At 42.4% G+C, this 25,054-nt stretch overlaps 3 protein-coding genes across 3 annotated transcripts in view; all 3 read right to left on the reverse strand.

Moving 5' to 3' along the window:
- Positions 1 to 3,943: 3,943 nt before the first annotated feature.
- On the reverse strand, positions 3,944 to 9,177 carry LOC118419665. Its single transcript, XM_035826179.1, has 7 exons — positions 9,120 to 9,177; positions 8,008 to 8,168; positions 7,147 to 7,384; positions 6,390 to 6,542; positions 5,716 to 5,832; positions 5,194 to 5,352; positions 3,944 to 4,190 (listed from the first exon to the last, which is right to left on the reverse strand). Exons 1-7 carry the CDS (start codon positions 9,175 to 9,177, stop codon positions 4,006 to 4,008), a joined length of 1,071 nt encoding a protein of 356 aa, XP_035682072.1. The 3' UTR covers positions 3,944 to 4,005.
- Positions 9,178 to 10,999: 1,822 nt separating this feature from the next.
- On the reverse strand, positions 11,000 to 16,466 carry LOC118419663. The gene is made up of 7 exons (XM_035826178.1): positions 16,421 to 16,466; positions 15,460 to 15,626; positions 14,967 to 15,201; positions 14,340 to 14,504; positions 13,314 to 13,433; positions 12,762 to 12,926; positions 11,000 to 11,288 (listed from the first exon to the last, which is right to left on the reverse strand). Exons 1-7 carry the CDS (start codon positions 16,464 to 16,466, stop codon positions 11,104 to 11,106), a joined length of 1,083 nt encoding a protein of 360 aa, XP_035682071.1. The 3' UTR covers positions 11,000 to 11,103.
- A 3,291-nt stretch (positions 16,467 to 19,757) lies between these two features.
- LOC118419666 overlaps positions 19,758 to 25,054 on the reverse strand; it is a 9,144-nt gene continuing 3,847 nt past the window's right edge. Inside the window, exons 4-7 of the mRNA XM_035826180.1 lie at positions 22,804 to 22,956; positions 21,711 to 21,824; positions 20,578 to 20,730; positions 19,758 to 19,954 (exon numbers count right to left, since the gene is read on the reverse strand). Of these exons, the coding sequence (XP_035682073.1) occupies positions 19,770 to 19,954; positions 20,578 to 20,730; positions 21,711 to 21,824; positions 22,804 to 22,956 (605 nt within the window). The 3' untranslated portion in view covers positions 19,758 to 19,769. The remainder of the gene's footprint in view (positions 19,955 to 20,577; positions 20,731 to 21,710; positions 21,825 to 22,803; positions 22,957 to 25,054) is intronic.

Here is a 25,054-nt window from a genome sequence, read left to right on the forward strand (position 1 = left end):
TCATGCCTCCTCGTAATTTAAAGCTCGCAGAATCGTCGTCCGATCGATTTTCGCTACATGTGAGGGGGGTATTAGCAAGCTTGATCAACGCTATGTCGTTGTCAAGGATGACGTCAGGGAGAAGACGATAGTAGTTTCCCAAACTGTCTCACCAGAATCCAGGTCATTTGGTGTGGCATAGCTAACAGGCGGGAAGTAAATCTTAGTACTACTACTAATAATAATAGTAATTTATATGTCATGTGATAGACTTTGAAAACTATGATGTCCATTCTATGGTCTTGATATTTTGTGGCAGATAGCTTGTGATGTAAGGAAGAAATTGTGTAGGTTTGGGCCTTCTAGCAGCTTGCTCTGGAACTGCAGGGGTTCCTTTGTCGAAATCTTACTAGTAGAATAACTGAAGAAAGTAATTACAGATAGTTGCAGCTAGGATTCTAGTGCCATGTAGCATGACTACAAGAACTACACATAATACAGCTCAAACTTGGATGGTCCGTTTCCTTTGTCTTTCACCGTATACTCTGTTACAATGAGTACATCTAGCTACAGATACAACTGTAGTACTGTGTAGCATTACTATAGAGACTACACACAGCTCAAACTTGGATGGTCCGTTTCCTTTGTCTTTCACCGTATACTCTGTTACAATGAGTACATCTAGCTACAGATACAACTGTAGTACTGTGTAGCATTACTATAGAGACTACACACAGCTCAAACTTGGATGGTCCGTTTCCTTTGTCTTTCACCGTATACTCTGTTACAATGAGTACATCTAGCTACAGATACAACTGTAGTACTGTGTGGCATGACTAAAGAGACTACACACAGCTCAAACTTGGATGGTCCGTTTCCTTTGTCTTTCACCGTATACTCTGTTACAATGAGTACATCTAGCTACAGATACAACTGTAGTACTGTGTAGCATTACTATAGAGACTACACACAGCTCAAACTTGGATGGTCCGTTTCCTTTGTCTTTCACCGTATACTCTGTTACAATGAGTACATCTAGCTACAGATACAACTGTAGTACTGTGTAGCATTACTATAGAGACTACACACAGCTCAAACTTGGATGGTCCGTTTCCTTTGTCTTTCACCGTATACTCTGTTACAATGAGTACATCTAGCTACAGATACAACTGTAGTACTGTGTGGCATGACTAAAGAGACTACACATAATACAGCTCAAACTTGAGTGGTCCTGACTGCAAATGCACTGAAGAGCGACCGCCGTGGGACCTACTTAAAGCTAATGGCACAACCCGCCGTACGTGCAATTTGCCCGTACGTTTTTTTTTGGGGGGGGGGGGGGGTAGGCCACGTCCGCCACGTATTTCTGAAAACATTCAGGCTGTACAGGGCAGACGCGTCGCCCATGCTGGCACGTACGGGGGGCGAATCCGCAGCCCGATGGCAGAGAAGATTTTGACTGCACTAAAATTGTACGTACGGTGTGTCTGCGTCCTCCAAAATCCGTCGGATTCCCTACGAGTTCGTACGGAGGCGGTACTTACCAATTAAAAAAAAGTCACTTACGGATCCCAAAAGATTGGCCACGTTTTGACACGTAGACAGCACGTATTTTCGCGTACGGTGGGATGTGCCCTAAGCTTAACGGTCGCACTACGATCTCATGAAAGCATATTAAGCTGATAATAACAAAAACTTTGCCAGTCCTAGCAAACAAAACTAACTTAAATTTGAGTATTGTACCTTTCCGTTTCGAAGTTTAGAAATACTAATAGTTCGACCCTTTATTGGCATTCCCATCGTAGTGACGATAAGGGTTCCTACCTGGCTAAATTGGCATTTTGACCTTCCATTGTTTTCTCATTAAAGGGACATAATGTAAATAATAAAGGCACTGTTTTCGGTCATTTTTCTGCATTATGAGTTGAGTCTACCTTATTACACTGCACAGCAATATTTACAACGCATTGATACGGCTTTGCTGTGCCTTGAGGACGTCTTGAAATATGCGCACTTCCCTCCGCCGCTTGAGTTGTCCGCCATTTTCTCTAACTCTCCGACGAACCAAAGTGCGCTTTAGAACGCGTTCGGTGGTTCGCTCGAATCGTTACTGAAGTTTGTTGAAAGTCCCCGCGAAGCTCCGAGGATCTGCAACCGCAACGGTCGATTCGGAAATCTACGGCCGGCTTACTTCCGGTAGGCTACCCGGAAGTAAGTGAATTTGGTCGTGGCTTACTTTGGCGTTGTTAATTAACGCTAGAAATGTGATAAAATGACGCAGATACGTTGGAAATAACTTACAAATGTCAATATGACTGGAGATTTTAAAGTTCAGAACATTTGAAATTTTGGCGCCAAAGTTCTACAATATGTCCCTTTAATGAATTAAGAATAAATGGAATCGTAATATTGATAGATGGGCATGAAAAAAACATGATTTTTTGGACCATATGAATATTGAAAGATGGGCTTAGAAGAATTAGAAATATGATTTTTGGACCATATGGATGACATGTTGACGCTTTGTTTTTCATGTGCATGATTATGAACGCATCTTGATATTTTTCTAATGACATGTAATTATTAGAAAATAATTATTTCCATCTAATTAAAATAAAATCATTTTCTAATAGCTAAAAATAATCAGTAGATATCAAGATGTGCGAAGGTGAGTTTGTAGCCTTCAGTATTATGCACATGAAAATCATAGTTTCATTACAGTGGTATGTACCAAAGTGCTGTATTTTCTCATAGAAAAAATAATATTAGGGGCAATAATTGATGATGTCATCAATATGGTCCAAAGTCATATTTACAATTCTTCTAAGCTCATGTATCAATATTCGTTACGACTCCATTCTTTCTTAATTCATTAAAGAGAAAACAACGGAAGGTCAAAATTCCAATTGAGCCAGGTATACGTATACGTAGGATATCTTAAGCATAAGGAGTTTTGTTGTTTCCAATGTCATGTGCAATAAGCCGGGCATCCTGTAATGTAGTCAAACACATGAGAACGCTCAACTCTCTAATTCTTACTTGTCTCCAGATAAATCATATTGACTTGTAGACGGTTGACAGAGGAAAAGCATTACAGACAGAATCATTCAAGAAATCTCGAATACGGATTTGGGGGCCAGGGGTGGGTCATAACGATATGAAGCGTAACATGCCCGTAGCCAGGGGGGTTCGGGGGGTTCGGAAGAACCCTCCCCCCCACACACACGCTCAAAGGTCCGTTTTTTTACGGTCGAAGGTCCACTTTTTCATGTCCAAGATTTTTTTTCAAAGGCATGACTGATTTGCATTTTTCACTGATAGACATTTCATTCAATTTTAGTCATTCTATCAGCAAAGTTTGCCCCAGAAAGTGCAGGAAATGGCTTTTCAGGGGGTCCAGATTTCAAAATTTCCCCGGACCTCCACTGCGACGCCTCGCACCTTTGGTGTCGGACATGGTGAAAATATGTCGGGGGAGTCAGCCTCAAAGACTTTTGCAAAAAGCCTTGTATATTTTGATAAAAATTCCATTAAACTTATACAGCGAATTTTGCCACTCAAAATGCAGGAAATGGCGTTCGAGAGGGTCAAGATTTCAATTTTTCCGGGGGAGCATACTCCCGGAACCCCCTAGACAGCTCACGCCTTCGGCGTCAGTCTCGCGCCTTTGGCGCTCGATGGTCCCACAAGTACTAAAAAGACCCCCCCCCAACCAAAATCCTGGCTACGGGCATGGCGTATATAGTCCCATAGCCTTAAAATTTGTGCTGATGAGAATCTTGAGATTTCATGGCCAAAATTAAGATATGTTTCAAACTCTGTGAATGGGGTTTTCCTGCCATCTGCTAATCTATGTCACTCGTGTATGACAGTTTACTTTCGCGTTTTCCTAGGAGAAAGAAAATTATGCTGGTGAGACGACCGCCTATGGTGTAATGTTACACTGATTTAATAGTGAGACCCCCATGCTATGAAAACCTACGACAGCCAACGCTGGCACCCGTGGATTGGTCATTAAACCGTCATTTACACACAGATGACGTTGTTTGCCCAGTCGCACAGCTGTAGTTCCTGGTTGAAGACCAGTCCAGCTGGGCAGGTGTTGGTGCCGTAAGACAGACCGCCCGAGCACGTGTAGAACTGGGCACAGTCGGCGGGGTGCTGGTACATCCCGTCCGGCTTACCGGCACAGGTCGGCTCGGTACCTGGGTCTGGTGACGAGAAAATACGGAACCATAAGTTATCAATGCCGAAAGCCCGAAAGTCACAGTGATCGCGCCCGCAGCCTCTACAGTGGCCGTCCCATGCCTTTCCACTTGAGTCTACGACCGTACTCCGGCCGCTAAGGTCTAACCGGGTCCCGGCCGGGCAGCCTCCGATTAAGCTAAGGGCACAACCCGCTGTACGTGCAATTTGTCCGTACGTGTTTTTGGGTGGCCACGTCCGCCACGTATTTCTGAAAACATTCAGGCGACGCCCGTACTGGCACGTGGGGGGTGGGGGGGTGGGGGTGATCCGCAGCTCGAAGGCACACAAAGTTTTGCCTACACGTCAAGTTCTACGGCGTGTCTGCGTGCTCCAAATAAAATCCCAAATGATTGCCCATGTTCTGGCACGTAGACAGCACGTATTTGCACACGTACAGCGGGTTGTGCACTTAGCTTAACGAATACACGAAACTACACTAGACGTAAAGAGGCTAGTCGTGGGCATTATTTGTGTATGATGTAATGTATACATTTTAATTTTTTGTTTCCACAAACAGCCCGGTCGAGCCCCAGTTTGGAAATGTGACGTATAAGCCTAAGCGACCAATGATTGGGCAGATCGATCAACGAATTTCATCGATAAAGGACGAACGCATTGTGTATTTTGTTGTCTTTTAAATCATACTTTTACGTGTATGTTGCATCATCTTAAAATGATTGAATCAAGGATCACACAAATTGAATTTTGGTCATTGGACGGTCACTCAGCAATCACCCATTAATGTAAGGTATGATATAAACAAGGTTGATATGAACCATGAACAAGGTTTACACAGGATGTGCTGTTCTTACACTTTTGTCGTGTCTTGGATTATGGTTGCACGTAGTTACGTATACAGAGTCATAGATAGAAACAATGCGATTTGTAATACAAAAATATGTATGTTATCGTCTCCTAACTTTGTTTAAAGAGTAGCCATTGGTGCGAATAGAGAAACAGACGAACCGTTGACGATGATGACCACAGACTGCGCGTCCCGGTTCAGAGGACCCAGGTTAGAGTAATCCTCGGAGATGTCAGGAGCGCACCAGTACCGGCCGGAGTCGCTAGGGCGGATGTCGGTGATGGTCAGGGTCGGAGTGAAGGAGCCAGACCCGTCGGCATCTGAATATCCGATGGATAATCAGACTAAGATTATCACATCTAGAGGTTATCTTAACACCAGTTCACCTTTATCCATGGGGTAACCTATATCCATTGGTTTAAAAAACAATGTATTTACAGATGTCAAGTCTAAGGTCGGTGGTTTTAAAGTACAAAGTACAATGTTTTCGATTGTTTTCAAAATATTGCACCGTCCGTCAACTTAATATCCCAAAAGAAAAATGTTTCAAACAAAGCAACGGATATAGTTTACCCCAGGACAAAGGTGAACTTGCGTTGCGTATTAAAGTTGTAGAGAGAAATAGATGTTGAATTTAACGGTCGTTTAAAAAATGATTTGTAAGTTTGTCTTTTATAGCTTACCCAGGGAAACCCTTCCGTTGAAGCTGGGGGAGATGGTGATGTTTTCCGGTTCTGGATTACCAGCGCCCCACACGGCGGACTTGTGAATGACAGTCTCGTAAGTGTCACAGCTTCCACCTGCAGACGATTCGAAACATACGTCATAAAGGTGCATGAAACATCTAAAATGAATGAGCAGGCACAAGCTAACTATTGGTTGTTTAGATAAGTCCGCAAATGTACAGCTCGACTTGTTGGCTACGTGTATGATCAACGCACTGATATCCAACATATGCTTAAGACGGACGTTCTTCTAACGACGGAAGGTTTTTCGTTCTCAGAACCGCGGTTTGTAAGTGTTGTAACAAATTATTGTTCTTTCCTTATTTTTGTTTCATGGGAATAAACTTGGTTTTAATAAAAAAATCGATCTCATTAGTGTCAATACTACTACTATTAGGATTCTATATCTGTATAGCCATTATAGCCGCCTTTCGGAGTAACACACCAGGTACACAAGCACGTGCACGCGGCGCGGCAGCAGCTGCTTATATTACACTAAACGATCTGTCACCCCTAACCTGTGGCACAACGCATGTGATTGCGAAGAGACAAATAACATCACTTACAGGCATTACAGGTTAAGCTTTTTGGAGTGTCCACTTATAATGTGTTAGTGCGAGGAGGAAACTTACCTTGGGTACAACCCGTCGGCCCTTTGACCCAGAGAATGGAGGCTTCACGGCCGCTGGTTCCCGTACAGTCGAGCCGAGCCGTCTCGCCAGCAGCCACGCGGACTGGGGTTTTGTCAAGGCTAACCTGCGACAGACGGTTCGGTGGGTCGTAGCCTGGACAGAAAACATTTTGGTTCATTGTTAACAACAGTGACGATGTACATAAATTGTGTTCGTTTGATCGTATATATGTATTGCATATTCGGTAAACCGTCTCATGGCGTAACCGTGACACCAGGTTTGTGGATAAATCCATAATGTATTTAAATTAACCAACACAGATGAACTTTCATGCTATCACCATGTTTGTACAGAAGAGCAAAAAATCAAACAAACAAACAAGCAAACAAAATTACAAGTTGCATATCCGGACAGTTTTATTTGATCCACTCCCGGGAACTTCCCCTACTCTTTCCAACGTTTGATGGGTTCTTTTACGTGCTTGAGGTGTGGCTCTCCTAAAACGAGGGACCTCCATTTAACGTCTTATCTGATGGACGTTCCTAGCCGAAACTAGTGCACTAATTTACACCTGAGTGAAGTGAGGAAAGTCTCTTGAATAGCATTTCCAAACGTCGGTGACATGTCGGGGGGTTCGAACCCAGGACCTGTCCGAAAGGGAAGCACTGGACATGATTTTGGAAACGGCCAGACGTTACACTAAGCATCCACTATCTTTCGCCAGTAAATGAACAAGATCTGTAGTTCAAAATCTTACCCAACTTGTACCAGAAGAGCAGAGACTCCTCGTTCGTGCCGAACTCGTCCGACTGGTCCTCGTTCGTAACCCGACACCAGTATCGGCCCCAGTCGTCAAACTTCGCGTCGGTCAGCACGAGAGTCGGGCGGGTTCGGGACTCCACGCTGACCCGGCCTGCGAACTCGGGATGGACGTAGACTTCTCCTGATGAACTCCACTTGTAGACCACCTGTCGGTCTGCGTCGGCAAACACTCCCTTCATGAATATAAGCAAAATCAAGAAAAGATGAGGAGGAGCGGTTATAAACTTTAAGGAAAGAAAATTTTGTCTCCATATTTAGGTCAATCATCATTATAAGGTAATGTTATTTCATGCCATGTTGATTTGATTATATGGATGACATGCTCTGGGAACCCCCAAAACTCATGCGAACGTGTGAATGAAAAAAAGTTTGACCAAAAATGTTGCATTTGTTTTGATATCTAAGTGAAAATGACGGTTGAAGGAATGACCACGCACAGAGTGTTATATTGAATTTATTTTCACATATTTTTCTTTGACTTCTGGAATTTATTTTGCTATTCTATATATATATGTTATTACAACACGTTTTTCGGTATATTTTTCTAATTTACGTCGTATATGTGCTCATTTTACGGCTGCTTTGTACGATTTACTTTTTTCCTGAAACGAAGGAAAATTGATTTGCGCGGCATATAATCAAAACTATATGGCTTAGTTTTAATTTTCAACAACTAGGAATCTGATCTTTGAAAGTTGGGCCTTCATTTGAATCAGGCATAATTCCGTATTTACCCTGTTTTTAGAACAACGGATATAGGTTACCTCACGGATAAAAGTGACCTAACGTTACTAACCTTTAGCCAGGTGATTGTAGGAGGAGTGGCCGAGGCAGGTGAGATGATATATTCACACCTGAACTCTATCCGGTTCACCCAGGTAGGGTCACCTGGGCGGGGCCACATCACCACCCAACCGCCTCGATCCGGCACCGTCACGGTTGTGATGGACACCGCATCTAAACGTATGATGTGTATGGGCTTGGATTATTCGTTACCTTGTAATCTTACATCTAACTGAAATGAGACTTGCTTCTGTCATTCTACACCTTTTGTCTCCTGGATACGGCTGAGTTAAATTGGTTGGTAATGTCAATGGAGCAGACTGATGGGAAAACAACCTAGCGACAAATAAAAATAGACAGAGGACGCAAAATAAAGTATTCGCCACCATGATAACGTTAAAAGGGAAGCGAGTTTTCCAAACCGGAAGTTCCGCAGTACCTTAGAAGTACCGTAGAAATTCGACAGGATTCCCGTGACCAAACTTGACCTTCGCTTTCCACATACCAAATATCATAAGGACTCATCCACAGTTTCTTGAGTTATGCTTTCGACTAGCAGAGACTCAGACGGAAAGACAGACAGACAGACAGACAGACTGCCATAGAGACAGCAGCCAGCCAGCCAGACAGACAGACAGACGGACAGACAGACAGACAGACAGACAGACAGACAGACAGACAGACAGACAGACAGACAGACAGACAGACAGACAGACAGACAGGCAGAGAGACAGGCAGACAGACAGACAGACAGACAGACAGAGAGACTGCCATAGAGACAGACAGACAGTCAGACAGATAGGCAGACAGACAGATAGGCAGACAGACAGACAGACAGACAGACAGAGAGACTGCCATAGAGACAGACAGACAGTCAGACAGACAGATGGGCAGACAGACAGATAGGCAGACAGACAGAGAGAATACCATAGAGACAGTCAGGCACATGAACAAATGGCATCGAAAGCATAATGTTCTTTGCGAAGGTAGGTGGAAAGAACACATCTGAAGGCCATAGGAAACCAGTTGAAATGTACCAGTCTGCCCCATGTTCCGGATAAGAGTTGTATGTCATCACATTTTTCGATTTCGAAATATCAATGAAAGGTAACGAACTATACTTACCAACCCTTTCCGGTCCTACATAAAGCAGTAGAAGAACGCTGACCAGTAGACCCAACATACTTCATTTGAAAAATATTCCCTGTTGTCAAATGCAGTTAAACATAACTAATTGACGTCTTAGTATTGAAATATGGTCCTAATGTCAATGAATGAATTCAAAGAAAAACGCACTTTCACCACATTAAATGCAAAAAAGGTAGTCATTTATGTTGCTCCCTAAAATCTCTCTATATCGGAACCCAATGCACTCTCACTGCACCAGTTTGTTAACCTATGTTGTAGACCCGGCAGATTGTTGCCGTATTCCTAGACGTTTGAGCCTGGCTTTCTATTTGTCAATGTTTCTTTTTGACTGACGTCAGAATACACAAAATGACAAAATAGAAATAATAACCAGATAAAAACGACTGAAGATTTGTCAAAATGCAACAGAGACCTAACCTATGCTTGGAGAGTAAAGAAGTACCGCTGAAAATGTAAAAATGCAGGAGACTGAACACCTACCGTTTTGTAATTTGTTTCAGACGTTTCCTCTCCTCCGTACGTGTACTGATGACAGTCTGTTTGACTTAGCTACAGGTGTGTCTGTTCTCACCGATCGGACGAACATTTGTCGACTAAATCAATGTTTGCACAATCATCAAAGACTATTTAATGTAATAACTGATCTGAAAAAAGTGCTTGCTACGACTTACATTTTGCTTAGTTAATGATTATGTTATGTTTGATAAATTCATGACGCAATTCGAGAGCAGAACGTACGTTACTAGCTGTGTCAGCCAAATTAAAAAAAAAGATCCGTGAAAGAAGACAACACATCATCTATAAATTTTAATAAAGAATCGTCAGATAAGACTGGGGTGTCAAACTTCATATTCGCGAAACTATTTGTTAGACTCAGGCAACGTTATCAGATTAGTCTTAAAGCCTCGTTATTCATTCACCTTCAACTGTTTTAGAGCTCTCGACTTAGCTCCATGAAGCCATTAGTACATTAGTGTCTTTGTAATATTGCCATTTAATTTTAGTCTAAAAGTCTAAGAAACATTCAAACGGAATTGAAACGGTCCAGCGCAGGTACTTAAAGAACATACACAACTTGAGGTAAACTCGTAGTAAGGATTGTATGTATAATACAGTTAATCTCTGAATTCTGTAAAATTCTTATGTTTCGTATTAGTGAATCGTTCAAATTTCGTAAAATCTGCTTGCATTCCGTAAAACTCGTATGATATCCATAAAATTTGCATGAATGCTTAGTCACCTCTTCATTAGAGTATTTGTGTTCTTGAACTTGAACTATAAGTTATAGCAGTTTAAGAGATTATTGCAGGTAAATGACTAATAGCTGCAAAAATGAACAAATCGCTAGGGGGCCTCAATGACACTTGGTGATTGTGCCCATGCTCCAATGATCGTTACAAAGGTTACAGTTTGAGTTTCGCTAATTTGTCGAATACAATAGACAAACTATAGCTAGAGGTGCGAGAAATTGGTCGGTTCTCACCGATCTCACGGTGGACAGATATTTGTCGACTTAATGTTTGCACAATGATCAAAGAATAATGAATGAAAGAAATGACCTGAAGAACGTGTTTGCTAGGACTTTAATTTTACCTCGTTGATGTTTGATAATGCCATGAGCGGTTTGAGAGAATAAAATGCGCGAGGGTGTCGGACGACTCGGACTATTACCAAATCGGGCAAGTCAACTCGGCCCATCGCCTTGGTCAACTCGGCCCAATACCCTGGTCTAACTCGGCCCAATATCATATGTCACATAGTATACTTTTCGTTCCCAAAAGCTGTCCGGCCGAGCCCCGGTTTGGAAATGTGACGCAAGCCTTACCGGAGGTGACAGAAAAGACAAGACAACGACATATCATCTAAAGTTTTTAATGCCCTCTTGAGTCTGGGGTAAACGGCCATGGATGTCAAATCCAAACCTCCTACCGAGAGATTTACTCGCCAACGTGCCGAGTTCTTACGCACAGGCAACGTTATTAGGCCAGTCACACACTTGCAAGGCCTCGTTAAAGAACAGCCCGGTCAGACAGGGCGCTGGGCCGTACAGCCAGCCACCCGAGCAGCTGTAGTACCGGGAACAGTCGCCAGGGTCCTGGTACATCCCGTCAGCCTTCCCATCACATGACGGTGTTGGTGCTTCATCTTCAATTGCAGATGGAAGAAAGATAAAAAGAAAATGATTTCAATTATAAAAGCCTTCATCAAAATTTATAAAACAGTGTAAAATCCACAACAGCTATGTAGTATTTATAATAAGTACATTTTCTTGATGCAGCTAGACGTACATTACTGCTAAGTACTATTCCTTGTTTGTACGCCAACCCTTGATGGGTATGTTAACGTACGTGGTGCGCTGGTGACAGTTGGCGACTGACATTCGCCAACGTAACGCCGTTAGGCGCCAATGTGCAGGGAATTGACGTCTAAGAAGGCCAATACATGCGCCGCCTGAAATGGCGATTGAAATATGTTTAGAAAATGCAAGTGGCTAAATGCCGACAACATTCCGCAAACATGCCACCAACTAGCCACGAAGAAGACGCCAAAATGAGAGCTAACAGGATAAAATAGGCGTGAACTAATTATAAATGAGAAAATGACGCCACAAAGCGCCATTCACCCTGTAAAAACTAAAATGTTAGTTTCGACATTTGTTTTGTCGTAGATAATACATAGATTATTACACACATATGGTACAAAACACAAAATCTGGATTATGGCTTGTGTCCGTTTGAGTTCGTTTGAGTAATTTTTTAAAGGCTGTACGAGGGGCGTTCAAGAAGTAATCGCCCTGACCCATTTCCCAAAGGAGGAGATTAATGAAACTTGGTGCAGTTATTAGTCTTTCTCTTCATAGGAATCACCCAGAGTTATGCATTTCTACCATCGTTTGATGCAGCTCTGTACACCGTTTTTGTAGGACGCCCCAGGTTGGTCCCGTGCAACAGATGCCTCATCAATGGCAGAAGAGGGACGACCAGGTCTGGGAGCTGTTTCCACAGACGTCCGGCCATGTTTGAATTCACAATGCCAGCGTTTTACGAGGTCATATGATGGGGAATCATCACCATAAGTTTCTTTTATTTCATCAAAAGGCTCATTTGGTATGCGTCCTTTCAAATACAAAAACCGGATCACTGCGCGACACTCAACTGGCTCCATTTCACACCTGATCCATTTCACACCTGACTCAGTTCAAACACCTTTAAATCAAAAACCAAAATTAGTTCAGAGCTGTTTTTTGCAACATAATCCATAGAGATATGAATCATGACATATGCAAAATTTCATCTAGATCAAACAACTGGAAGTGGGTCAGGGCGATTACTTCTTGAACGCCCCTCGTACATGCATTAATGTGTATAAGTAAACCTCCTTTTATCATTTCATTTTGAGGCATTTTACTAACTTTAATAGGTTTTTATTTTTGGTAACACTGCAATTTCCGATGACCTACTCATCTGTGATTCAAATGCACATCTGTGTAACCGCAAGGGAAATTTGGCAACAAATTTACAAAGGTGCCACAATGAACGGTCGCCGACGTACCACAGCCCAGTGAGATACCCATCTTAATGATGCTGATGGATATGAAATATAATTTTCTATAACTACCGTCAAGGAGCACCACCACAGACTGGGAATCGCGGCTGCGCAGATCATTCTGGTACCATAAGGGCGCATCATCGGTGCACCAGTACCGACCGACGTCGGTAGGGCGAATGTCAGTGATGGTTAGATCCGGATAGTAATAATTGTAGTAGCCACCGTCGTTGAAGTCTGAATGAAAGAATTTGAAGACAAATGTCATCTCTCCCGCCTTCTTTTCTTAACTCCCTCAATTTCTATTTACTCAATTTTCAGTATTCGCACGCACACATATGCGCACACACACACGCACACACACACACACACACACACACACATGTGCACGCACAAACGTACACACGCACACACACACACACACACACATACACGTGCACGCACAAACACACACATACACACACACAAACACGTGCACGCACAAACACACACATACACACACACACACACAAACACACACACACACACACGCACACACACGTGCACGCACAAACATCCACACACATCCACACACACTCACACACACACGCGTACTCTTCGTAGAGTTGAGCCATCACAGCTTACCCAGTGAAGCCCTTCCTGCGTACTTCGGCGACACGTTAACGGTTCCCGGACCTAGAATCGGATGGGGCTGAGGTACAGCTGTTTTGTTGATGACCATCTCATATACGTTGCACTTTCCGTCTGAAAATAAATTTATTTTTCAATGTTTATTCGCGATTTTCACCAATACCTTCGTAACTTCCGGTTTTGCTATCTCTTTTTTTGAACAAGCTATATAGCTATATATATATATATATATATATATATATATATATATATATATATATACTAGTCAAAATCTTTTGGTGTTGAATAGCTATTGTGCTAAAAAAGAATGTGACATAAGTGGCCCATAGTGGCTAGTTTTTGGTTAGCAGGGGCATTTTTGTCAAAAAATTCTGAAGAGGATAACTCAAGCTAGCAAGGAATAACGGATTTTAAAAAATATGTTTACTAAGTATGCAATTATGCAAAGTGGGTGTATATTTGCATAATAAATTGCAGTATTCTATCATAGCAGTTTTTTTCAATGTATCTCTTGTCTCGGATATAAAATGTTCATGATATTTGGGTGGTAGATAAGATTTAGCGTCATGGCAAAGTGGGGCAAGTTTCAGCCCCCTATCATGTAATTTGGGAACTGTAGGGGCATTTCAAAGAGAACTGCAGAAAGAAACGACGGATTTCCATCATTTTAGGCATGCAGGTAGCTAAGGCAACTATGTTCATAATGATATAAAGTTACACGTTATGGAAATACAAATGCAAATTTGCATGATTAACTAGGACATTGTATAATTCCATTCTTTTCAATGACTGGACTTCAATAAATGTAACAGACGTAAGGAAGTAATTCGCATAATATATGCAAAAAAATGCTTAATATTTGATGATAGGAATTTTATAATTACGACATGTGTACGTAAGTCAATGCTGAACATCACCATGTATAAATCATGTACATTTGTAATTTGCATAAAATTTACATGTTATTATTCTTCCAGCAAAATTGGTATTCCTCCAAATTGGGCAAATACATTTTCATACCTTGGGTACAACTTGGCCCTTTGAACCAGACAATGGACGCCAGAGGGCCGCCCGATCCCTCACAGTTGAGCCGGGCCGTCCCACCCGCCTTCACACGGACTGGTGTTTTGTCCACCTCCACAAAAGAATATTGGCCGCCACGAGCAGGGACGTCGTAATCGTAGACTGCACAAACAAGTGTGAGTGTGGCATTCTTGGTCATAAATACTGGTATGGCACAAAATGCATCATATACTGCGAGCAAATGCAAAATGTTTCACTCCTCTTCCCCTGCGCAAAATACTCCACTAGGAGACCAACTGAAATTGACTGCTTAGTTTTAATAGAAATTACACTGCTGAACATTGACCTTTCGTACGCTGATTGAAATTGCCCTGAATGAAAATTGACAATTTTGAGCAAAAAATTGACTATTCCTAAATTGCACTGAACAAAAAGTAACAATTTCAAAATTGCACTGAGGAAAAAGTGACCAAATGAATATGAAATTACACAGAACAAAAATTCACCATTCTGAAATTAAACTAAACAATATGAATTGTTTGTGCAAACGCCAACGCCTATCAAATCTTAGATTATCAAGATCATTTGTTCTCAGAGTACCATATGAAACACGTGATACCTTACCAGTCGACTTGTAATAGAATAGCAGAGACTCCTCGTCAGTGCCGAACTCGTCCGATTGGTCCTCGTTCGTGACCCGACACCAGTATCGGCCCCAGTCGTCATACTTCGCGTCGGTCAGCACGAGAGTCGGGCGGGTTCGGGACTCCACGCTGACCCGGCCTGCGAACTCGGGATGGACGTAGACTTCTCCTGATGAACTCCACTTGTAGATCACTTGTCGGTCTGTGAAGGGTCCCTGAAGGGTAGAAGTTTAAAATTATTAATAAGAAATTATTGAATAAAAATTAAGGGGGAAAGGGAACTGCGAAACTAGAGCAAAGTAGCACCACTCCTGAAATTACCAAACACCCACCTATCAAAACTATCGCAATCCATTCAATGGTTCTTCATATATAACCGAACATACCGTGCGGACCAAAAACAGTACTTCCCGTAGCTACTAACTACTAACTACAAGGTTCAACTGTGTGCTGTATGCGTCGCTGATACTTACCTTGAGCCAGGTGATAGTAGGCGGATTGGCTGAGGCAGGTGAGATGGTATATTCACACCTGAACTCTATCCTGTTCACCCAGGTAGGGTCCGGGCTGTATCGAAGATAGACCCAACCGGCCGCGGCGCTTCGATCCGGTACCGTCACGTTCGTGATGGACACCGCACCTGGACAAAATGAATGCAACATTCAGTTGACTTAAAGGGAAAAAGTATTGATTGATCACGATCAAACTCCATCAAACTGTCAAAGCCTGAAACAAATTCTGAGAAAAAAAGGTTTTGTCAACCACATGTCTCGCCAATGGAATGCTACACGAAAGGACAGGGCAATCATATTTGAATGAATTTTGATTTCATTTTGTTCTGTATCATAGTTAGTTGAGTCTGCACGATTCATAGTCTTACTAAACTGACGAATGTCTATACTACTGTTTTGTTACTTCAACTTATCTCTTGTATGTTACATTATTGTATGGCCGCAGCTGATTCAAATATTGAAGCTTATTGTGGATCCCAATAAAGTCAAAGTAAAACCTAGACTGAGAGACCTCTGTTATATGCCACGGTCACATTTGCACCGGTGCCCGTACACGTAGTGGCTGTATCCCGGCCCGGCCCCGAAGCCACAATTTTTTCGCAAACATCCCGACCGGGCCCAGTTCAGACCTAAGCATAACGCGGGGGTACCTCTAGGTGTGCTCATGAGTGTGCGTACGGTGTATATTTCTTGCCGGGCCCCGGACTGATTTTAACTCCGAGTTAAAATCAACCAGGGACCCGGCCGTGCCCCCAAATACTAGTAACTCGGTGGCACAAGTGTGCCTCACGAGGGTACAAAGGGGTCGCATTCAAAAGTAAAAAAAAAAAGCAAAAACGGCAGGGCCCATTTCTTCGAATTGTGACCGAAGCATTGCCAGGTTAGAGCAAATGAATATACGAGCAAAACTGACTCTTCTTACCTGCGTAGCACGCTACGGCGGAGACAGCGACCAACAGACCCAACATAGTAGTCGTGTTGCCTCGACTTTGTACCAGAGCCTGAAACAGAAATGAATGAAAGGACGCGGATGAGCGACAGATACGCCTTGGCTTAGTTATAACAGTTAAGGTGCACTCCCACCGCACTTGTGTCAAGCTTGCGTCACTGCGGGATTCGTTCACTGCGTCACTGTTTTGTTATTTTCTCCGAGTTTGTATAACTTTGATATTGCGTAATAGGTAAATGTATGACTTAGAACCCGACAAAATACACAAAAAGGAAGAAAATTCGTTCTTTATCTCTGAAATTCGTTGAGTATCTTTCGAACCCCGCAGTACAGTGACGCAAGCTTGACACAAGTGCGGTGGGAGCGCATCTTTAGTGACAACAGTCACATCTTGACTTCGTTCATGAGTTATATGAGGGCTTTATATATTCCAGAGAGTTAATAACTTTGGCCTGTAGTCAATTCTCACTGTAGAATTCCATCTACGTTATTGCAGATGCTACCAGTACATGCACCCCAATGTCGCAAATCTCTGGAGCAAAAATTCAAAATCTTACGTAACTAATGAATAATTTTCCAAGTGGCATCAGTTGTCCCTATAATACACAAGGTCCACATAGAAACTAAGTTCTTGGTTCTATAAGGCAAGTACTACAATGCACCGTAAAATGCAGTAAAGTAAAGTAGGATGGAATCCAAACATACCTTTTTACAGAGAAGACTGCAATGAATGATTACCGTTCTCTGTGTGGGCCTTCTCAACAGGTTCGACAGATGGCTTGTGTTTGAGACCACGGAAAGGGCATGTTTACAGTGCTATCGTTTATATTAAATTCTGAAGAGGGCTGCGTAAAGTACTTGACATATGAATAAAAAAATATACATGTTTCATTTTAGGCCATTTTTTCCCATTATATGGTAATATATAATACATCCACACACAATCGAGCATACTGTAACCAAGAACAAAGTAGAAAGCAGCAGCAATATGAGCAAAGTTATGTCTTTAGTTGCCAAGAAAATGGAAAAATGATACTAATGTCATAGAATGCCAATATAAAATTTAAAGTCAAATAAGAACTTGTGAAAGAACAAAAATATAATGAAGGCAACGATTTTGGCCAAAGATTTTTCTTCGCACGCTTGCATCAGTTTTTGGGTTCTCAGAGGATGTCGTCATCAGATCAACGTGGCATTCACTGATGCATATTACTGATACGAATGTTACAGTCCGAGAAATATAAACATACAGCATCACAAATATTTTCAACCTGATGAATCTTTAATAAAATGTTGTATATCTAATATCTAAACCAAGTAACAACTATAAACTTATGACAAAATCTGAAGCGCTATTGTATACAGTGGGAAGGTCAGCAAAAACACCTTGAGCCCAAACAATCGGAATCGTGCCATATAAAAAAAATTTGAACTCACAAACGTTAAGGGCCCATAATATTTGATATTAGCTTTGCACTTCGAGATAGACGTTTCATGACTTTCTACAGATAAATCAGTAACCGTCTGTCAGTAGGTTAATCTATTACCTTCTCTAAGAAGATTATGTTTTGGACTATGGTAAAGCTGAGTGGCTGTGGGCGTATGTGTGCATAACTCGAGAAGCTGGCGACGGATATTCGTAATATTTAGTAGGTGGGTGTTTGTTGAAAAGGTCAAGTTTGAGCATAGGCGTCCCATCTTCTCAGTCCTGTGGTGCTGCAGCGAATTCAGTATATTTGTATGCCTATTTGTAAATGGCATAACTTAGGTAGACTAATTAATGTACTTCTCAACGCACAGACGCGTCGCATTAAATCATATCAATTATTCGTTCATACATGTATTCTGCCATAATTCTCCAAATTCTCCAGAATTGGCCTCGTTCTTGGAAACATCAGAATTAACCCGAAGGGTGTTTTCATTCATTCAATCATCCATCCTAGTGGGGTAATAGGACCTTGTGTGTATGCCTGGCGTAGAGGAAGTGTAGTGGCGAACGGTTGAATGCGTTTTTCGCTACGATCTAGCCTGGTAACCATACCATCCGAAGGTCAAAGGTATCTGAATTATGCTGGGAGTATTGCTAACCCACCAATTCCATTAGCAAACAACGGGAACTTTTGGGTTGTCAGAAAAAGCCCTATGTTTGGTTCGACCGAAGCCGCTAAAACACTACTAAAGCCAAGGTTACATTGCCAAACCGGTGCCGAGCCAAGCTGTTTGTGGAAACGAGAAAACGGGGATGTATACGTGAAAAATTGCACAAATAATGCCCACGACTGTTCTCTTAATGTTTTGTGTGGGTTGGTGTCTTTTATAACATACTTTTCGTTCCCGAAAACTGCCCAGCCAGGCTCCGGTTTGGAAATGCGACGTAGGCCTAAGTCTAGCAGTAAAGAAGGGTTAGGTTTAGGTCCCAATCCCCAACCCGGGGCCCGGTCGGGTACCTTTCGAAAACGAAAGAAATGATATAAAAGGCAACACAGAACGTAAAAAAGTAGTTATGAGCATAACTCATGTATATTTCTTTATACACACTTTTATTTTTCGTTTTCACAAATATCCCAGCCGGGGCCCGGTTTGAAAATGAGACCTAAGCCTAATCAGGCTAATCTCCAAGCAGAATCTCGTGGCATAAGACAGTATCATAAGCTGGGGAAGGAGTTTAGCCGACAGAGGAGTAAAAAAGCGTGGCCAATTTACTCCTCTACCGACTAAAGTCCTTTCCCAGCTTATGATACTGTCTTAGGCCAAGCAAGATCTGCTTGGAGATTATAATCAGGCTACTTCAATCACACAACATGTCAGTTTCGTTGTAGGGTCCCAGAACTGTTAGGCATTAACTACACATGGCACTGGATGAAAACCAAGTAAAGAATTACGAATATCTATTGATATTGTTCATAAGACAAGTAAGTGTTGCTATCTAAAGTCATTACAGCTGAAGACCAATGAGACCAGCATTTATTTTTGATATGTGCTTTAATTGATGTGAAATCCAGATGTTCTGCAGCAACTGATACACACAGACAACAGAATAATTTACAGCATTTAAATAGCAGAAAGAATCTGCAAAGTGCTGTTGACAATATCTTCATTGTAGTACGGCACAGCAAGGTATTCTTTTGTTAAAGATACAAATGACCACCGGTCTCACTGATGACCGGTTGAAGCAACCTTGTTTTCTGTTTGGTATCAGTTGTTTTCGGTTCGTTTGGTTTTGGTTGTTTTCTGTGGTTAGTAAGACCTCCATACTATTAAAACCTCCGGAGATCAACGCTGGCACGGCCATACGGGCATATGGTATCCGTGGAAGGGTCATCTACAGGCAGATGACGTTGTTTGCCCAGTCGCACAGCTGTAGGTCCTGGTTGAAGACCAGTCCAGCCGGGCAGGTGTTGGTGCCGTAAGACAGACCGCCCGAGCACGTGTAGAACTGGGCACAGTCGGCGGGGTGCTGGTATTTCCCGTCCGCCTTATCGGCACAGGTCGGCTCGGTAACTGGGTCTGGTAACAAGAGAACACGAAAGTACCGGTTAAACTTTAGGAAACTTTAGGAAAATAAGGTCGACAGGTAGAGTCTCTCTCTCTCTCTCTCTCTGCCCCCCCCCCCCTTCTCTCTCTCTCTCAGTATCCCTACTGATTTTGGTTGTCAGAACAAAAGGTTTGAACATAAGGGGCCCGGGGACCTAGGTTCGGTGGGTCTTTGCACACAAATTGTATCACCTTACCTATTGAAACAGAAAGGAGAAGAACATACTGAAAATGAGTCTACAACATTTTCATCACTCAGATATCAGGTTGAAAAATCTATGTCGACTGTAAGGCTGACGTCCCTTTTGAAAAAAGTGTCAGGCCTGTCAGCTTTGGAGAACGAAAAGTACGATATGAAAGACAACAAGAACACATATTGTGCATATTTATTGGAATAAACTTTAATTTGTCGTTACAGCAAACATCTCGATCGTACCTGGGGCAGGAAATGTCGTGTTCAAAGATGGCCTTAGCTACAGAGTCATAAGGAAACAATTTTATGTACATTACGCATCAAACTATAGATATCATGGTCTCCTGACATTGTCAAAATTGTATACATTGGTGTAGATAGAGAAATAGTCCTAGACTCCTACCGTTGACGAGGATGACCACAGACTGAGCGCCCCGGTTCCAACGGCCAAAACTAGAAGAGTAGCGATCATCGGGGTAGTTTATAGAGCACCAGTACCGACCGGCGTCTCTAGGGCGAATGTCGGTGATGGTCAGGGTCGGGGTGATAGACACACCTGTTATCACAAGGAAACATTAACAACTGGGCTGAAGTGAACAAAATAACAACTTAAGCTAAACAGACATTGGGAGTGATCAAACGCAACCGGTGGGCATGCCCAGCCAGGGTAAAATCACTTGCATATACATATATACATCACTGGTAAGACAAAATCTTGAATATGCCACAACAGTATGGGACCCGTATACAAAGAAAGACAAAGATAAATTTGAGAGGGTACAGAATCAAGCCGCAAGATTCTGCACAAACAACTTCAACAGAGATGCTAGTGTTGCCAAAATGAAAACAGAACTGCAGTGGATGACGACTTGAAGAAAGAAGAAAATTGTCCAGACTTTGCATGATGTACACAACCTAGGATTGATGTGTTCAAAAATTCGTATTTTCCCGAACTATCGTAGAGTGGAATTTGCTCACCAAGCATCTTCTTTGGGTAGTTTTAAAGAGCATTTACATGTAGATAGATGTGCAAAAGTTAGGTGGGCCTGCGAAGCCGCCGAAGGGTGGTTATACCGGCTATATAGATACAGATGCAGAAACCTAATTTCCAAGCAGATCCTACGGTAGCATAAGATATTATAGAAAGCTGACAGAGGAGTGAAGCCGTCCCAGGAGTGTGTTTCGCTACCGTATGATGACAAATGGACACCTTTTGGCTGACTGCACTCCTTGGCCAATTTGGTCAATCTTATGCCACTGCTTGGGAGATTAAAAGAAACTGGCACATTCAGTAGGTGCATGGCACAATGAAAGCCACAAAGGTACTTTCTTTCTGCTACCGAAGGACCTCACCACTCCAAACCCAGAACCATGCACATCCGATAGGGCACGTGGCTGCCAAAAAATGTTTTTTTTAGTTGCAAACAAGATTTCGCCACCTTGCTTGGTACTTCATGCAGCCATTTTCTCTGGGGTCCATGCCCGTCAGGTGCGTGCGCCCACTTAGGGTAATACATAAATGAAACTTTTACTTACCCCTGGTAGCCAGAGAAACCCTTCCAGCGAAGTTGGGGGAGACGGTAATGGTTTCCGTTTCGCCCCACCCGGAGGACTTGTGAATCACAGTCTCATAACTGTCACAACTTCCACCTGCAAATGATTCGATGCACACGACAAACATCAATGAATGAATGAATCAAAGAAAGAAAGGGTGTAATAGGTGAGTGGGACTCTAGTGATTGATGAATACAACAACTCCTGAATTTTCAGCTACACCTCGTCGATAATCCCCACAGCATACGGGTACCGGGTAAGGGACGTTATTTCTCTTGTGCGAATCAAGACGCGCATGTAATGGTACACCTCATTAGCATAGATTAATATTAAGTAAATACATTAGAAGACCAGTAAGGCCTATATTTGTTCGTGAGCAAATAAAGCATATTTCAATCAATCCTCATCCAAAACCAAAAATGTACTATTCCATATCAACCTTTTATAGCCGATGTACATCATGAGTGTGAATGGAGTCCTGTGGGCGCATACCGCACACAATATCATAAATACAGCAAGGAACACGCGGGTCAATAATGTTGTTATCATATAGCCTACCCAAACTTGCAAACTCTACGTGTGAAGTCCTTCAAGCTTTCTCGAATTTCTGAAAATTCACATTTGTTCTTTGGTACATACAATTGTAAGGAGATTACAGATTGCATTTTGAAACAAAAATTCCACAGAAAATATTCGAAACCTTGCAGTCAAACCTTTTCAAATGAATTTATTAACTGTACTGTATTCACGACCATTCCTCCCTGCGGAGTCTGATCTTTCCTCCATGTTCTGTCTGTGCTATTCTGATTGGTTACTTTCCTGTGTATCGCTCCTTCTGATTAGTCAGGTGGGAAACAAATTTAACCACGGTGTCGATTTTGTTTAACACCGGGCTGGCCGGAATCTATATGTAATACGGCGTCATAACCAACATGGAATAGGGCCATCTGATTGGTCCGCGGCGCCTGGCTATATGATAATAATTTGTAACATGCATACAGTCTGGCTTCATGAAAAGTAACAAGAGCGGCGAAAAGTTTTATCATGAGTTATCATGAGGACTTCCCCAAAGTACCTTGAGTGCAGCTCGGCCCTTTGACCCAGAAAATGGTAGCCATACGGCCGTCTGGGACTCCCGTACAGTTGAGTTGGACTGTCCCGCCAGCATCCACATGGACCGGGGTTTTGTCCAGGTGAACTGTCGCCAGAAGTTTAGGCAAGTTATAGCCTGGAAATTATTAGAATATGACAAATTATGTACAAATTATGTAAATTATGTACAAATTATGTATGGATATCGTGTTCTTTATATTGTATTCGTAATGATTCTTCTTCTCCCGTCAAATCTTGAATGCACTTTATCTCTGTCTTTCCTGACCCGAATGACTTGACATCTGGCACAAAGATAGAGTGGGCTAATACTAGTACCCTCAGGTTTTTTACCTTCGCCAAGAAGGTTATGTTTTGGTTAGAAAATTTGTGTGTCCCAGTATGTAGGTCAATCTCATATAACTTGGGCAGCTGTGGATGAAATGCGATATTTGGTATTTCAGTAGCGGTTGCGTATACCAAGGTTTTGTACCAAAATGGTACTTCTGGCACTTTCTGTCGTGAGTGCAGCGGGGTGTGTGCATGTGTGTATTTGCGGACAAGATAACTTTTGACGCTGTGGATCGTTTTGCATTATATTTGGTAGTTATTTAGGGGTTTGGAAAACGAGTGCCAAGTTCGATAATGGAATTCCTGGTGACAAGTTGCGGAGTAGTATAGTAGGTGTACGCTGACTAATATTATTCAGGAGCAAGAAGGAGCAGGTCAGAGGTCACATATGATTTATTCGGGTGGAGCAGGTCATAGGTCAAATATGATTTATTCAGGTGGAGCAGGTCAGAAGTCAAATATGATTTATTCAGGCGGAGCAGGTCAGGGGTCAGATATTATGTATTCAGGTGGAGCAAGGTAACTATGAGTCATGACAACCCCACCCCACCCAAAATGAACCTCCCCCTCTCCAATCGTGAATGACATACCCTTATTTGGCCTGGTTCTAAGTCTCTATCGTATGAAACAAAGAAAACATGACAACGTTTGATTTTCCCGTTCTTTTATTCTGTACTTTCAAAAGTCAGCATCCAACGTGAACTTCTGTTGTTCAGAGGAGGACATCACCCCCATCTTCTGATACTCCCCCACCTTCTTCTCAAAGAAGTTGGTCTTTCCCTCCAGAGAAATGTTCTCCATGAAGTCAAAGGGGTTCTCGCTGTTGTAAAGCTTACTGCACATGAGTTCTTCCAGCAGCCTATCTGCGACAAACTCAATGTACTGTTTCATCAGGTCTTGATTCATCCCAATCAGCTTCACAGGAAGAGCTTCCGTCAGGAACTCTTGCTCAATCTTAACAGCATTGTCGATAATCTGGTGAATGCGATCCTCACTAGGCTTATTGATCAGGTAGCTGACCATTAGACAGGCAAAGTCGGCGTGCAGACCCTCGTCTCTACTGATCAGCTCATTGGAGAAAGTCAGCCCCGGCATGAGCCCTCTTTTCCTTAACCAGAAAATTGCTGCGAAGGCCCCGGAGAAAAATATCCCTTCCACAGCTAGCGGCAAACGCAACCACACGATCCCCAAAAGTGCTTTTCTCGTCTCCGGTCCACTTTAGGGCCCAGTCAGCCTTCTTCTTTACACAAGGTATGGTCTCAATGGCACTGAACAGATGGTCTCTCCTCATGCGGATCCTTCACGTAGGTGTCGACTGCTCCGGAGTAAAATAAAACTGCTCCGGAGTAAATGAGTAAGTTTATGTGTTATAGGTAAGCGTATTTGTCATGTACGTACGAACATATGCCATCTATATGTACATGCAGTACATCATTGCTTTGGAGTAGCTATACGTGTTGCTCCGGAGTAAAAACACTGCTCCGGAGTATGCTCCGGAGTAAGTGAGTAAGTATATTTGTTGTAAGTAAGTATATTTGTCATGTACGTACGAATATGTACCATCTATATGTACATGTAGTGAAACATTGCTTTGGAGTAACTATACGTGTTGCTCCGGAGTAAAATAAACTGCTCCGGAGTAAAAGAAAACTGCTCCGGAGTAAAAAAAAAATGAGTAAGTATATTTGTTGTAAGTACATGTATGTATATTTGTCATGTACGTACGAACATATACCATCTATATGTACATGCAGTGAAACATTGCTTTGGAGTAACTATACGTGTTGCTCCGGAGTAAAATCACTGCTCCGGAGTAAAATAAAACTGCTCCGGAGTAAAATAAACTGCTCCGGAGTAAAAGAAAACTGCTCCGGAGCAACACGTAA

Source organism: Branchiostoma floridae, chromosome 7 (genome assembly GCF_000003815.2).
Source record: "Branchiostoma floridae strain S238N-H82 chromosome 7, Bfl_VNyyK, whole genome shotgun sequence".
Taxonomy (NCBI): Eukaryota; Metazoa; Chordata; class Leptocardii; order Amphioxiformes; family Branchiostomatidae; genus Branchiostoma; species Branchiostoma floridae.